Raw genomic sequence first — 17,106 nt, forward strand, 5'->3', positions numbered from 1 at the left:
TCACCTGCCTGCCACTTGTTACAGGCACAAATACCCTAAAGAAGAGCTGATGTCTGTGGGGACCAAGCAGGTACAGAGGCAGGCCAGGGATATACTAGAGGTAGAAATTACAGAGATCTGCTTCTGTTGGGCAGCGTTCTGATAAAAATATGGGGAAGGCAGCAAAAATGCCAAATGATCTTCCAGTGCGTCTTGGCTGTCCTTCAGTTGGGAGCGTATGACGTGGTGTACAGCTAAGGAAGGAGGAAGCTCTTTATCTTCCAGTGAAAAATAGAAATTTGAAAGATGACAGATTTTAAAAATCGATTTAATCTACAGCATCTATCCGTACAGCCAGCTTACCCTGCTGGAGTCTCAACTTCTCAGATCATACAGCTTTGGGTGTATTTTGGAGGATTCTTCAGGAAAGGAACATCCCTCCCCTCCATCCTGGTCATTTGGAGAACCATGCAAAACCTTATATACTGTTTCTGTAAGTGCTACAGTAATGCACAGTCCTTTTCCAGGTCTCGACTGGCTTAGTGCAGGGAATGGCCGTAGGGTTAAGCTTGTTCTTTACTCCCAGGCTCCCAGTCCCCACAAAGTGATCCACTCAGATTATTGCTGCAGACACGTGGCCCTTGCATGGACCAGTTTGCAGGAATGAGACCAAAAAAGCAAAAATGGAAATAAAACCAACCAAACCAAAAAGAAGATAGCCCTTAGTGCATGTTTAGTTACAAAAGCCAGAGTGCCAAACAGGAAAAGGATGCAGATCTCCCAGTTACGTTACCGGCTACTTACTGAGTAACACTGCAGAACACCAGACTCTGGGCAGCCACCCTTTTTCATTCAAGCACAGTTAAAAACCCCTCCATGCCAGACTATTCTGTACAAAATGACGTACAGTCAAAATAAGCAACTGAAAGCGTGAATGAGATTCTAGCATACAGTACTTTCACACAGCCAAAGCTATTTTATTTTACAAGACGAGTCTTTTGCATTAATCTTTTTCTGAAAGCCCAGTAAAAACAGCATGAACTACTTAAGCAAAATTTAAAGAGACAACTTACAAAGTAATATTTGCATAGCACTGTAAATCTGCGTATTTGTTTGGGAACAGTTCTCAGTAGAAACTACAGTAAGGTGACAGGGTTGGGTTTTCTGAATAGCTTCTTGTTTGTAACCAGATTCCGGCGCATCTCTTCTGAATGCTGTAAAATCAAGTGTAGGAAATGACTGTAAAAATGTACAAAAATATATACACATGCTCAGTAAATGCGTACCCTGTATACAGTTTTATTACTCATTAGATTTGGCTAATAATGATCACCTGGTACCTGCACTTCCCTGCAAATGACAAGTTTGTAACAACTCAATCAGGTTGAGGATGACGAGCTTTCTCAGAGAGAAGGTTTTCATTAAAGCTACAGTACTTGCTGGTGATCTTCCGGGGCGAGCGACGCGCCAGCTGACAGCGGCTGCCTGGCACTCAGGCAAGCGGCGTTCGGTTCTCGCGAGGTACAGCTCTGGCAGAGCCAACGCAAAATAACACAAAGGGGCACAGCGTGGCGCTCGGCACAGATCCACATGCAAGTAATAAAGGAGGTCTATAGAGCCAGTTCGCGCCTTGGGGAAGAAAGAATTCATTCCTGATTAGCCACTGCTGCGTGCTCTTCCTGCGCAAGCCAGGTTTTAGTGTGACTGGTAAATCGGTGTGTTTTCCTTGAAAACACACCTTGGCCGAAATAAAAAAAGAAATAAAACTTGCCTAAGATTGCGAACTGGTAGTGGTAGCCCCCACACCAAAGAACACCTCCAATTTAGATTTTAAAAGTACTAGTATATTCCAGCTTCTGCCGAAGTGTCTATTTTTAAAATACATTTCCTCTTAAAAAGATACAATGCTGCTTCTGCTCACATAAAGCATTTTAGAAATAGACAATCAGCGACACTAGACTGCTCTCAAAAGTGAAAGTGCACAAATTAACTTTCTTCACAGTTTCAAAAACCGAAGAGTAGCTTGTAATTACAGGTATAACATTTTAAGAAATACAGGCAGCTTTCCATAAACCTAGAGAGGCCGAGGACAGGAAAAACATGACACGTTTGACTTACAATGCCAATCCACTGTCTTCCCGATTCCAAAGCGTGAAATATTTTCACGGTATTTTCTGGTGGCTACCAAACGTGGCGCAGACCCTGTAACACTGACTACCAGAAAGTAAAACTGACTTCCAGAAAGTTTTCCCTCAAAACCGTAGCAGGTAAAACAACCAACAACCTGCAAGGATCGCGAGGCAGAGATTGCTGAGACTGTCAGATAAACTAGTCTTCAAGGTAAGTAGGGAGAAGTGTGGCAGAGCAAGAGTTGCCATCTCTAACAAGCCCTTAAGACAAATTCTGACCCAAATCACGTGAGCATGGCAAGGGTTACCCTGGAAGCTGTCACAAGGAGGTTCCACATTCGTATTAGAGGTCAGAGTTTGCCTGCCCACACACACGCACATCTCTGGCTTGCAAAGCTCCTGACAAGTGCTCCATTTTCTCAGGGCAAGAACTTGGCCGATCTGTCTCTGTTCCTCCTCCTTCCAGCAATGCACCTGGCAGTGTTCCTCCTCCCTTCAGTGATGCATGTTGCAGCTCTCAGCATGACTGTTACCTGCTTCAGATCCTGGCTTCACTCGGCGCTGGCAGCTGTGGAGCAGCCCATTCTGGATCAGAAGGTTCAGAAATATGGAAACAAGTAGCTGTGACAAACTGGGTCAAAGTACAAATTCAGCATTACCGTTACAGGGGTGGACTTCTCCCCACAGGCATAAACCAGAACGTGTAGTAATTGTCTGCTGTGAACCAGAAACTTCACACCAAGTGACGTAAGCGCACAGGCATCCAGGAGATGCTGTGAGCTCCACCGCTGTATCCTGTTTTCAAAGGAAATCTAGGAACGGATTTTGCACTTTTATCTGCATTGGCCTCCAGCGTCTGAATGAAACATACTTGGGCTAGGTCTGTCCCATCTTGGCCTTAAGACTTCTTAATACATACTTCTCCGAGATGCCAAAATACGTGAATATTATCTGTCTGCAATCTGAAACACTCTGCATAGTCTGAAGTCAGCATTATTAAAAGCCTCCAACCCCACATTTCTTTCATCAAAATGTATGTGAAGCAAAAATCAGCTTTTGGGGTAGTCCCAGACAGAAACTGTACCTTTAGCAATTATCAGACATACAGTGACCCCTGTGCTTGACAGTTACTCTGACTGTTAGTGAAGACCTTGTCCCAGCTCTCTTTTATTGGCTTCGTCAGTGCCAGAGGGACCTGTTACCGGGTGGTGTTCGCCTACCTGCGCAGGCCTGGGAAGGACTCCTCTTCCCTAATAAAGTTCTGCTCTGAAGCAGCGAGGTTGTGTTACCACTTCACACATCCATGCCGCTTCAGACCTACTGAGCACCCCAACCAGCGCCAAAATGCAGGAAGACAAAAACCCAGTTATATGAAATGGTTTCTGTAGGACTGGTTGAACTGGAAAGCTCCAAGTTCCAGCTAAGAGCTCATAACCGAACCATCTGCAGAAAATACAGGCAAGCAAATATACAGACATCAGCAGATGGAGACAAGTGGCATCACGTGCAAGTGAGCAGACACGCTCGCTTTTTCTGTGAATACTAGGCAATTAGGACAAAGGTAGTAGTCATAATCATTGGTCAGCAATTAAGTGTAGAGCCCTTCAAGGTAAGTTAAAGCAGAACAAAGCAACGTTGCCCATGCTCTTTGTGCCGGAGACAGATATTTTGCTCAGTAACGCAAAGTCAATCGCAAGAGCACATTCAGCCCACAACGAGCAACAGAGAACTGTGATCCCTATCAAGCCAAGACCTCTGGATACGAGTTATCCAGTCCTTCTTCAGCACCAGCTTTTTGTGCCTTCCTAACTGGGAGATGCCACAACGCCAGCAGTCTCCAAACTCTCCGACCAGGTTCTTAGATCTAAGTCCACATGATGCTCCCTTGGAACAGCAAATCCTGCTTTGAGCGCAACATCATTGCTCTTGGTGACAATGACAAGTGCCGCCGAGGCCAAGAGCATAGCATCCGTCCATATGAGCCTGAGAACCGTTCCTCTTTGGAGTCAATGCTGGACACCATGGCAGTTAGCTTGCAAGTCCACACTGGAGAACATAGTGGTCAGTCTAAACAGTCAAGCAGTAAATGAAAGTTTTGAAAGGTGGAGAGACAAAACACTCCCATAGCTTGAAGTTTATTAAACCTAGCATGGTTGAAAAGCAAAAGACGAAAAACATGATATATTTTTGTTTATTATTGCTCTCAAAGGGCTTGGTAGTCAAATATACAAGCTATGCTCTATTAAACCAGAAGAAAATAAGATATAAAATCTATGCTCACTTTTCCAATCCAAGCCACCTGCTAATCTTCATTAGTGACATTAACTTCAGCTATTTCCAGTAATTTTAATTTATACATACTCCATGTACATGTGCGCGTGCATGTGTATAAAAACCCCTATTCAAGGAGATAAAATTCAAAATGAAGAGATTTGTGTTGGCTTTGTACTGTTTTGTGCACTGCTGTATATTTCAGTTTTCCAAATGGTTACCGATATGTCTGTTTAGAAGAGCAAAATTTAAATGACTGATGATGTATTTATTATATTTTCAAAAAGAAAGCATGACCAATAAGTTATGATAAGAAAATACGTAGTGTTGATTATTCTCCCCTTGATGTACATGCACTAATCCCATGATTCCTAACAGGGAGTTACATGCACTAAGAGGAGAAAAGGATCCCGTAAAGAGAAAGGCTATTAATTCCTTTCTCCTTTAAGCATCTCCCCTCTTCTCAGCATTAAGAAGGGATTTATTTTGTGAAATTCTTGTCATGCCCATTAAGATACTGCTCAAAATGTAAGTATAAAACATAGTCAATGGTCAACCCGCTTTGCAAGCCTCACTCTGCTAAGCCAGTACAATTTATATATACTCAATATCAGGTTCAGGAAGCAAGTATACAGCATGTGTAACATCTTTCTAAGAAGCAAGAATTGTATCTATTACTGAATTACTTAAGAAAAGAAAAAAAAGAATAAAGAAAGAAAAGCCCACTGCTTTTAGTCCTCTGGCTAAAAAACAGGGAAATGTCAGAGAGTTATCTTTATCAGCATTTGGAAGTCTAACCACAGTTCAAGACGAAGTACAAAAACATCCAGCAAGGAAAACAGAGTCATGGCTAGGCCCTGTTCTCCTCAGTTCCCAAAGCATATTCCAAATTCCACTACCATTAACAACAGCTTGGATCCCCTATCTTAGGGAAGATTTATTGAGGGGACAAAGATGACATACTAATGCTGGGGCTACGGGTACAGTGATTCAGTGAGGATGAGTCTAACAGGAGGCAGACACCACAGGTCATCCTTCAAATCCTCTTGTTGAAAAGACCACAAATAAAAATCAAGTGCATGACAGAACAGTGATTAATGACCCCAAGTAAAATATTTTTCTAAGTTACAAAATTGTTCTTCCAGTGTTTGAAAACAGAAAAACCTGTGGGAGAAGAGGTTACATTCCAACAGTTAGAGTAAATACGAAGAGAAATTATTACTCTCTTGTCTTGGTTACTAGAGCAAAGACGAAAATAACGACCAGTGCTTTGATGAGATCTGATCTTTACAAAAGAGAGATAAATATTGTAGTGGCAGCTGGGTTAAAAATACAAACCCCGAGGGTCAGCTTCTGCCCTCATCTGTAGATCTGCAACCCATTTCACCAACTTCTGAGCATTTCCAAGTGCAGATTGTGGCCTTCAGACATACAGGTAATTCCCATCTGTTTGCACATAATTCTCCAGCTATGCCTACAGCAGCAATCTACAAAAATCTCAGAACGTGTGTTTGTAAAAAAGAACGGAAAAAAAAAAATAGAGACAGGTACAGCCATGATTCTCATCTCTAATTTTCAGTGAAAAAAAACAAAGGTCAACAAGCAAAACTAGAGATATTTAAAATCCCTGAAGAGACCCCATACTCTTTCTAATGCATAACAGCACAGCTCACCTTGCAATATACTTCACATTAACATCTAAAGCACGACCAAGTAGAAAGTGCAGCACACCCTATCCTCACGGCCCACCGGGTAAGATCCTGGCCCCGTCTGAATCAATGTCGAAACTCTCATGAAAAGTTCAAGAGATGCCAGTGTTTGAAATCCGTTTGCTACAGACCCCTCCTTTTCAAATTTGTGTAAAAGAAGACATTTTGAAAACTATTGTGCTGATTTCTGCTGCTGCCTCCCAGTTTACTGAGAGACGTTGGCTGAACTGGACTTTGGTGATGAGAGATGCGAACAGCAATGAAAGGAGAAAACATCAGGACAATTGAATAAATTTCCTCCTTTGCACAACTCCCAATCCCACAGTCACCATTAATTCAGAAAAAAACCCAAGCCCAAACAGATTCAAGATGATCATACACGCATGATGCGAAAGAGGGCAAAAAACACTCAAGACTGACGTAATATTTTGAAATGAAACAGCCTTGAGCAGTTAGCAGGAGGCATGATGAGAATTTGATACTGTTTTAATACTAGTGGATCTGTTCTACGGTATGTGCTGATTAGTAACACACTGCTTCCAAACTCCACTATCCATTCTCTCACATTACCGAAGTTTTAAGATGTTGCCTGAAAATAAAAAGTGTCAGTGTAACATACAAATAGGATTTCATCCGTAGCCATGACAACACAGCCTCCCCAAAATGACTCTAACCCAGTGAATGTCTGTCAATTAATGTAAGAAGGGTTGTTTTTTCCTGGCTCATTAATAAAAAAAAGTTGGAAATCAATAAACGTTACGTTGGCTTTAGCAAGAGGAAACATTCAGTGGCTCCTGTTGTAAAAGTGAGTGTAGTGCTCTTGACAGAAACCAGTGTATTCAGCCATCTGAAGATGCACGTGGCCATGGCCAATGCCCTCTTTTCTCCCCCCCACCCCCAAGTCCCCCAACAAAGCAAGAAAAATTAGTTTCTTCTTCTACCCCACTCCAGATTTTCTCCCATGTTTTTGACTAAAGTAATCCTTAAACAGGCAGAAAGTTGATGCGTTCTCTTCAGTTGATGTCTCCAACTTCTTCATTCTTGGCTCAAGTTTTATTCATTAATATTAGTCATCAGTTATTAAGAAAAACATAGTTTCTAAGTGTTTGTTGTTGTTTTTTAACTGAAGTTAATCAGATACCACAGTCTGATTATATGTGCTGAACTGCAGCTGTCAGTTATTCCTTTTTCTTGAATTCTTGGTTGCCGTAGCTGGAGCCTTTTTCTATTTCAGTTACTCCTATCAGTCTACGAACTCCAAAGGAAGCTTTAAAATATAACAGAAAAATGGGAGGCACATTAAAATGAGTTCAAGGATTTAGGAAGTTACACGTGAACACACAAGCAGAACCAACATGAGTTAGCCCAGTCCTGAAGACAGTAGTGACTACAGACCAACAGTGTGCTGTAGGAGGCTGCACATGGATCGCAGGTCAGGTGTCACTAAAGGAGGAGGACAATCCAGATTAAAAATATAATTAATGCTTCTATGTTGATTAACAGGACAGGTAGTATGAACACTGAAGCACAATCCCCTCCTGCCCCCCCCACCCCATTTGTTTTTTGTTTTTTTTTTTTTTGTTAGGAGTTTTTGTTTTGGTGGGGTGGGGATTTGGGGTTTTTGTATTTTTTTGTGGGTTTGGTTTTTTTTGTTTTTAATTCACAGACAAAGTGTGCACTAGAAGTATTTTCTCCTTCAGGCACCATAATAATGGGCTAAAAGACGCACTTGCTATTGATTGCTATAGGTATTGCCTAAGATATGAGGGCAAGCTCGACTGTATGAAAGCTTTTGAAACAATAAAAATGCTATACAATATAAAGACTACAGAGTAAGCTCCAAGCACTCTTCTGCAAGCCCCATTAGTATTAATTAATAACAGAACTTACTGGAGATAACAGATCCCATTACATGTCACTCTGGGCTTAGCATATTTTCTGCTTTTATTACCTGCTCCAACAAGTCCCAGGAATGCAAGGATAAGGAGAGGTGATCCACTTGCAAAAACTCCAAAGCCAAATGTGAAGAGAGGAGAGAGAAGAACTGTGGCCCAAAAAAGAAAGTTTAGGAGCGTCCATGGTCTCCTAGGAGGTTTAAACTGCTGGCCAGGAAATACGCCCTCCTGATTATACATCTCTTGCAAAGCATCCTGGGAGAAAGAGAAGACAGAAGAAGACATGTTCATGATGTTTGCACAAGCAATCCAAGACTAGTCAACTCCAGGACAATGTCAAGGACAGTATCTATGGTAAAGGCCCATCAAGAGCACACAGCATCCATTTCCATCTCCTGTCATTTATCTGGGCATTTCTGTTGACCACCGGGCCCACCGTATTAGCCTTTTGAAGGCATCTTGGCCACCATCAGAAACTAAAGCCATATCAGCCTCTCCACTACCAAACACCTTCACCTCTTCTCTTTAATTTGCTTCAGAATTTAGGGCAGCAGCAGGCCATAGGCCAATTCAGACACTGCCTGCCTCTTCGCTGGATGCTTTTTCTCCCCGTTTTTACTTCCAGAAAGGTCAGAATGATTTAGCAAAGCACAGCAGAAAAATGCAGTGAATAAAGCCAAACGAGGGAGGCAAAGCACAAGCTAACCAGCAGAGACAGCACTGCGCCAGCCATAACCCGAGGACTTCAGCAGAGCAGCTGTATCCTGGTCTGAGCCTGCAGAGAGATGCAATCGTGAAACACTTCACCCAAAGGAGCAGCAGGCCCACAGTCTTCCCTCAGCTTGTAAGAATGTTCTGTAAGGCTTCCAAGCCATTACCAAGGATGGCTCAAATTTGGCTAGTTCTTATTTTTCCCACTTAAGCTGTTTTTCTTTTAGCTTCCCGGCTGAGAAGCACAAGGTGTTCCTTGCCAATAACACAGCCTTTTGAGGACGTACCCTTTGTGCGGGAAGAGCATTTTAAGGATTCCAGTTACAACATATTGCTACCACCATAAGATCAATATAAAAAATACCCACATGTATAAGTAATACCTCCTCGGCAACACCTTGCACCAAAGTTGACTGGAGGTACAGCCAACCCTAGTAAGGAACATCAAGCTCTCCATCTACAAGCAAAGCAGAGTGTTCTGCCCGAGGAATGGCACCAAGCGGAGCGAACACCCCGTGCAGCATCTGCTTAGCTCTGCATTTACTGTTTAACAAAGCAGGAACTAAGCAGAGAAAGGTGACCTCTGTAAAATACACCTTAACATCTGCTCCTCCGCCCAGGCAATGTCAGAAGGAATTCTTGCACCTAAGAGCCTTTTCACAAGGGAATTACATGATGGCATGTCCCTGATAGCAGGAGGCGGGACTCAAGGATCCCAAAATTTTTTAATTATATTTTTAAGATCTCTAATCCCATATTACACTAACTGACCCACAAGCTAGTTTGATACACCTGCTAATGGGAGGTGGGGGGAGAAGATGGTGATAGCTGCTGCTCTTTGTCAGATCACTTCTCTCCCCTTAATTGCATTAGAGCTTTGGTATTCAAACAAATTAGCTTAAAATGAACAACATGAAACTCAGAAGGGGACTTCCAGACCCTTACAAACAATCTGCTGCCTAACTATAGACTAAGCATAAGCTGGGAAATGCTGCAGCACAGGTCATCACAGCAGAAGAAAGCCCAAGTTTCTGTACTCCTCTGTTTTTCCACAAAGATAAGCAACATAAAAATCAAGATACACGTCTCAAGTGCAACAATCCACCAGTTAGGGCTGGTCAGCATTAATTACAGCTCTCTCCTTCTCCCTACAGAACTGTTAAATGTGTGGTTGAGAAATTAATCATCTAAGGGAAAAAAGAAATGAGGAAGAGCTTTGAGCCCTTTGAAGGCCTGCTGGCTATGTGCTACATCAGTCCCTGGCAGCAGAGCCCAGGGACTGTCTGCACCATGTCACACACCACCGCACAGGTACTACCAGCAGGCAGAGGGAAGTGACAGTGGGAGAAACATGAAAGCAAAGGACAATTGCAGCTGAAGGCCAGGACTGGCCATCTCTGACATACAGTTATCACTCTTCTTGAGTGCCTAAAAACACCCATGGGGAAAATGGAGCTTTTAGAAACGTATGACAGAGACCCAAGAGCTGGAGAACATAAAAAGACGGTGGATTGCTATTAGTCTTCTGCAGCTCAGGCACATTTCTGAATCCCATTGTGCCTCCCAGCAATTTGAGACCTACTCACTAGCCAGCCCTCTGCGGCCAAGGAGCTCTTCTGTATAGCTCCTTCCAGCAGTTTGAGGGATGGCTGCCAAATTATACTTAATATTTCCATCTCTTCTCTCCACCCAGTGAACAGGTGTGTATTACTCAGTGCCTTAATACACTACCCCTGTCAAAGTCCCAAAAGGGAGAACAGAAAGCAAAGCTGTTTACCTTTTCCTGGTAAAGCTTATGAAGCCAGTTTGCAGCTTCCTTTTCATCTTGAGGGATATCTTCCAGAGGAAATCTCCTAGTTCAGTAGAAATATTAGAAGGAGAACAGAAAAAGAAAGAATTAAGGGAATATCCAGGTATTTGACTTTATATCTCTACTAGGGAAGATGTCCCATTCAGTGAAGGGTGTTAATACTGTCACTGATGGCACAGGTCTTAAATACAGAAAACTGGGACTTAAGAAACCCCCGATTCTCCACTCAAAAACTGAGATTGCTAAGACAAAAGAAACTGTACGAGCACCTATCAATTTCAGAGCATATTAGTAAAACAAGCTCTTCCCACTGAAACGCTGTTGTTCCCTCATTGGAACCACCACCGGCTGATTCCCAACGAGCTCAGGCACCCAGAGCTGGGAAAAGACAAGCGAGTGACAAACTCCAGAATAATTGTTTGTTACATTTTGTTAGTGAAAACCTCATTTTGGAGGGAATGGAAGTTGTGGTTAAAAATTCACTTTGTACCAACTTTAAGGAAAACACCTTTTTCTACAGTGACTGCACTCCTGTCCCTTTGGCTCTCCGCCCCTACAGGTTGAGGCACGCAGTTCTGGGTGCATACAAAAATGATGCCCAGCTCCAGGTACCGACCTGACCTCATCAAGGACAGGCAGCTTTTAAGAGCCTCTTCCTAGTGGTGAAGAGCCAAGCCATTTTCCTGCATTCTTTTATTTTCCGAGATACGCCATTAACACGCACACTGTCTCATTCCTCAGTGGCACACATCTCTCAGTCCTGCATCAATTCAGAAAGAAGTCACTTGGTTTGCAGAGGGCACACATACTGCCCTCAGCTCGAACATATTTTGCCAACACATGGACTGTATCAGGACCCTCTTACAGCAGGGCTGCAAGAACGAAACGGTGACCTCTGGGAGGGCTCTAGACACAGTGATCCCAGATACAACTTATTTGCTGCTGTTCAACCAGGGAATATATTTCTGCAGTATAAACTAAAGCCTGAGTCTGCAGCAGCAGAGGGAAGATATTCTAATACATTTCTAACAATTTCTGCATCCCATAAATGAACTGAACACAGATTTTACAGTTTTACTTTCATTAGCTCTAACAGGAGGAGCTGCTCCATTAATATAAATAACGCTCAATAAAAGCTGAGTAAAAAGTCATTTGCTGCAAGCTCTCTGGGAAAGTTGTCACCGTGTTGCTATCACCACTAGAGGGTACTCACAGCAATAACATTTGGTCATTTAGCTGTCCATTCTCTCTGGAGCCAGCCAGCAGAAAGACTGGATCCTCTGCAGTGAGCTAAGCTTCTTACCTCTGCACAAGTAACTGCATATGCACAGTCCAAGAACAAGAGCTTATGTGCTTCCTTTCTCTGAACTAAGCCAAGTTTGCTGGCTCATTAAGGACACGTTAAAATTTCAGCAAAAAGACTGTAAAAATAGTTTCCTTAATTCTCATATAGCTTCCTCTCCAAAACAGAGAAAAAGCTTCAGGTGTAGAGAAGCATCTTGAGAATGCTGATTCAGTCCACAAACATTTTACATCAAAATCATCCGAACACAGTAATTAGTTTCTTTGATAGGGTACAGTTAGTAATTTTACCTGGCAACATCATCCTCAAAAGAATTTGATGAACCCAAACCTCCTCTAACGACTATTGAAAATGACATTTCTCTTCTTCCCTCCCACTACCTCACCAATAAACAAAACCAACTTGCATCTCAATTAGCAAGCCACAGGTTATTTAAGTGAATGCAGCCACTCCTCATTGTGTAATTACAGAGATGTACATCCATGCATGCGTACCCCAGATCTAGCTAGACATGCTACATGCATCTGTATCAGTATGGAATTACAGGTGGCAACCACCTACCACGCTGTCTTGCTAGCTGGTAAGCTGTCTGCTCACGTTCTTCATCAGGAATACGTTTGGCAAGTGTAAATAGTCAAAATGGAACCCCTTGCAAATGAGTGACCCCTTCTCTCTCCCCATCACCCCCGCAGCCTTCTTTCCAACTGAAAGACTAAAATGTTGTGGGAGTTGCAGTATCTGAGAACAGAACTGGAACATGTCTCAGTCCCTTCCCCTTTAGGGCTGCAGCACTCTGTCTCCCCTGCGGTAGCATTTCTTTCACAAACCTGTTGCTGCTTTACCTCCACACAATGGGTAATCCGTGTGATTCCCTACAAAGTCTTTCACCCTTGGAAGCTCTGGCGAGACCCACCTGTCCTGTAGAAGGACAGTGTGTAGAGCCAGTGCCACACATCTGGAATGCACAGATCCATGGCCAGAGGGGAAAGAAGAGGGGGAAGTAGCAAGGCTTTTTTTAAAAAAAAAAACCACACAACAAACCATCAACCCCATCACCAGAATATAGCAACGTTTTCCAAAGTGTGGGTGAAGACCCCAGAGAAGCAGAAGTGAGCTATCAAAAAAACTGCAGGAAGAACAACCAGGTCATTTGTCAGGTCCATGATCACAGGAAAGACTTTAAAGCAGAAGGCAGCAAGGAGAAAGTAAGAAAGAGAAAGCATGTGTGTTCATGCACGTATGTATGTGCTGCATGGAGTTTGGTGTTAGCAGTTACTCTTCCAGGCAAAAGAGTAATAATGAATGTGAGGAATGTACCACCTCTTTCAATCAGTGTCTGAATTCAAGCATTATTTAACTTCTAATCTGCTAATCAAACCATGTGAGAGAAGGAGAGAAACTGGCACAGTAAGGAGCTTTACACCATTTACTACAAGAGACTACTGGGGCTGGACAGGCTATTTATACTGCGCATACGCTCGCAGGGGACTGGGAAGGGGGCAGAACAGCTGGCTTTCCGTTCCCAGCAGAGAAAGGAAAAAGGCAGACTAGTGCCCTCACTGCCCAAAGCTTGGGGAAACCCCAGAACAACAGTGTGGTCACACCCAGGCTTAAAAAGTTCATCCAGTGCTTTCTGACTTGCTGGATGGTATCATGAGATCTCACATCTGAAAGTGAATGAAAGTGGGGTAACAGGGAGGTCTTTGTGGCCTGCAGAGAAGCTAAAAGGACAGTGAAAAGGGGACTACAACAAAGGACGTTACCCTGTAAAATCTGAATACAGTTCAACATGCCAAAGCATGCATCTCAGGGCTCCCCTCCATCATTATTTGCTCACCTTACACACATATCTGCTTCGTACTTCTTTCCATAAAGAATTCCTAATAAAGACGGGTTCTTGTTCCCTCTGAAATTTAGTGTTACATCATACACTGCTGAAACTGTTGCAAAAAAGAAAATACGGCTGTTATACCAGCAATTCTAGCAACCACATTGCCAGCATCCTTGGATTAGACAGCAGCAGCGCCTTGCGCAAGCCCTGCACCAACGACGTCAGGTAGCAGAGTCCTTCACTACTCTGCGTGTGCATGTTGTACTTTATCAGCCGCCTGACATCCCCATCTACACAGCACGTGTGTTACCAAAACACAAGACGACTTGATGGACTAAGCAACAATGGCATACACGAAAGGTTCATTATTTTTTAAGACTGGTATCCGAGAGTTATGTGGCACAAACTGATGACTGATACGCTGAATACTTATTACCGCCAACTCACAAAGTGGAATGGACACAATGAACAACAGCATACTGCACTGCACTACACAGAGTATACTAAACAACCCATTACAATGAATGCAAAGAACAAGTAGCAGCTTGCCAGTACCTGTTCCCCTGAGACACTGGACAGCAGTGGTGAAACCTTTGGTTCTGGGCAGCAAGTGGTACTTCAGTTTAGGCAACCCCTTGGATTCCGCCACCTCCATACTGATACGATGCTTGGTCTCTGTAAAACGAGTTCCTTCACAGTACAGCAGAAACTAGTACAATGAGACAAAAGGCAAAACCAAGGACATCTGGTGATCACAAGAAACCACATAGAATATTGAAAACATCCATGCACACGCACACACTTCAATTGCCTGATTTGCTCATCGAGTACTAGGCATAAGCACCACCTCACAACTCATTTACAATAGATTAAGTTTAACAACACTGGTATCAAATTTAAGGTGACAAAAGTCTAAATGGTTATACCTAAAATGTTTACTTCAACAAAAAAGTCCCTAAAAGCTTTGGGGCTTCCAGGTGATGGACTAATCTACAAATCAGAAAAAGCAATCCAAATATCAGTACACAACCACTTTAGGGAAAAACATGTTAGTGACTACCTACCTCATTTAAAATTTGTACTCTACAACCAATATTACTCATCTGAAGACAGACTTGTTTGTCTGAAAGATTTTCTGACTGGGGGGATAAGAGGGGTAGTGCCTTTCCCTAAAATCTCTACCTTGTTCATCTAGTGAGGCACCAATCTGACTGTGGTATCCTGTGAGACTGTTAAAGACTCAAACCCTCACCTACTGACTTCAAGCAGCACAGAACACCGACCTGTCCTTCTCCAGCCTCTGTATTGCCTCTGCTCTATTTGGGAGACCAGAAGCAAAGCAAAGCAAAGAACAGACAAACAAAGCCCTGGGGTGAACTTCTGTTTATCCATGACCTTTTTGCAAAGTGGACATCATTCCCATTGCACCTTTATTCCACCTTCGAAACACTGCTGCATTCGAACGCGCAACCCTCTGCATCCCAGGCAAGCAACGGAGGGGGAGAAGGGCAGGTTGCTACTACTCTTTCTTACAGCAGTATCATCCAATGCTCTAACATCGCAATTCAAAAGAAAGACTTGTCAAATCCATCGCTATACATCTGCTGTTTGTCAGCACCGTGGTTGCTCGACTTTTTCCCCTGCAGCGTGTCCACAGACTGCGCAGCACAGAGGTAAGTTACATGGATGTTAAAACTGCAAAGCCACAGGCATGAGAGTTAGACCTGCCAGAGCGCAGCTGGTCTTGCAATCTTCTAAAGCCTACCTTGAGGGCACGTTCATTGTGAGAACCTGACCAACCACCACCGCCACGTGTTGAGGACAGCGCAAGGTACAGAGTGTAACACCTCAATCTCAGCCCCAGTCTGCTATGCAAGCTCTTGCCTCTGTACCAAATTCTCACCCTCTTCTACTCAACGGTGCAGTGATCCTTCTGGACCAAGCACGTGACCGAGGTACAGACTGCACTGCAGTGCACGCGTGAGAAAGACGTCGCGAAGGAAGGTTGCGCAGACAGCCCTAACTGAGGCATTTAGAACGCACAAAAATTAGGAAATTGATTTATTCAAGTCAATTTTAATCATGATTTAAATTACCAAGCAGGAAGTCTTGATTTAAATAATCAATGCTAACTACATTTTGCATTTATATTTTCTAGTTGTTTTCCCTAGGGACTGGTCCTTGGTTCTTGATCGTAGAATCATTAAAATGTATAGACTTGCAACTAAAATATAGTCTTGAGATTTTTTAATTGCTAGGGCTTTTTTTTTTCCCAACACTAATCAGGATGATATATTAAGTGTAGTTTGTACCTGTATGTTCAAGTAATTAAGTAGTCTAAAATACATTCTCCAGTTTCTTATTTTTTTGTATGTTTGTAGTGATAGAAAATCGCAAATGACGCTTTCACAATATACTAGTTAAGGTTTACTCTTTCACTATTCATTTTAACAAGCTGTACTGGATAGTACTGAAAATCACTAGAAATGTGCAAAAAGCCTCTTAAAATGTTTTATGAGCCAAATAACTGTACATTACGTGTGCTGCTATAAAAGCAAATCAGTAGATTTATCAAAACGTTTGCATTCAAAGCTAAAAGAAGGTTAACAGGTTGATTATACCACTGTGTTACTGCAGTAAAATCTAACAACATTGCGCATAATGAAACACAGATGTTTCACCCTTGACTTCAAATAATGCCAAAATAAAAAACAAAATCATAACTGCAAAAGCAGATGCAAGCTTGCTGTATGTTCTCACAGAGACTTCTTGGGAAACCTGTCATTTCACAGATCAATGAACACACTAACATGAACTTCCTATCAAAATCCACAGTCTGTGCATCCCCTCTACCCAAATTCATTAACTTCTCCAGAAAGGACTTGTTTATGTGTCTTTTTAGCCTACCTCAGAAAATGTAACTTAAGGTTATATAGATTTAGTGGTCAAATATGGGCTGTTAATTATTATTGTTTTGTAAAGAAGGTAAAAATAAGTTCAGACAAAATTAACAAGTATGACATAAGCTTGATTTATAAATTATCTTCAAGCTTCTAATCATCCATGCAAGCTTCTGAACTGTTTACCAAATTACTTTCCTTACCAACAGGCAAACAGAGCAACGCTTTACCAGCATTTCCCAAGAGACCTCCTGAAACAGCACACATGTTTCCTGTAACAATGCTTGAATACAGTAGGGAGCAGACCTTCTCCTGATATATAAGGCTACAGTACGACATGAGTGCCTCTGTCACCATTTGACTTCTAGCAGTTGACACTAGAGGAGGAACTCAACACTTACCCACATATATTCAGGATAATCAGCCAAATGTTTTAATCCTTCAATAACCGTGTCTCTGTCTTCTTCCCATTTCCTTTTGCAGAAAACAATCTCAAGGAAGTACCACGTCCAGCCAATTAAGGGCACATATAGTAGCTCTCTCTTAGCAAGAACTTTGGAACTCTTGG

The 17,106-nt window shown here is 42.6% G+C and overlaps 1 protein-coding gene across 7 annotated transcripts in view; it reads right to left on the reverse strand.

Moving 5' to 3' along the window:
- Positions 1–935: 935 nt before the first annotated feature.
- AGPAT3 (1-acylglycerol-3-phosphate O-acyltransferase 3) overlaps positions 936–17,106 on the reverse strand; it is a 102,074-nt gene continuing 85,903 nt past the window's right edge. For all 7 annotated transcript variants that reach the window (XM_075431206.1, XM_075431183.1, XM_075431190.1 and 4 more), the window contains 6 exons: positions 16,940–17,101; positions 14,194–14,347; positions 13,645–13,747; positions 10,472–10,547; positions 8,040–8,238; positions 936–7,355 (listed from right to left, as the gene is read on the reverse strand). In XM_075431206.1, the coding sequence (XP_075287321.1) occupies positions 7,267–7,355; positions 8,040–8,238; positions 10,472–10,547; positions 13,645–13,747; positions 14,194–14,347; positions 16,940–17,101 (783 nt within the window). In that variant the 3' untranslated portion in view covers positions 936–7,266. The remainder of the gene's footprint in view (positions 7,356–8,039; positions 8,239–10,471; positions 10,548–13,644; positions 13,748–14,193; positions 14,348–16,939; positions 17,102–17,106) is intronic.

The sequence above is a fragment of the Opisthocomus hoazin genome, chromosome 1, assembly GCF_030867145.1.
Source record: "Opisthocomus hoazin isolate bOpiHoa1 chromosome 1, bOpiHoa1.hap1, whole genome shotgun sequence".
Lineage (NCBI taxonomy): Eukaryota > Metazoa > Chordata > Aves > Opisthocomiformes > Opisthocomidae > Opisthocomus > Opisthocomus hoazin.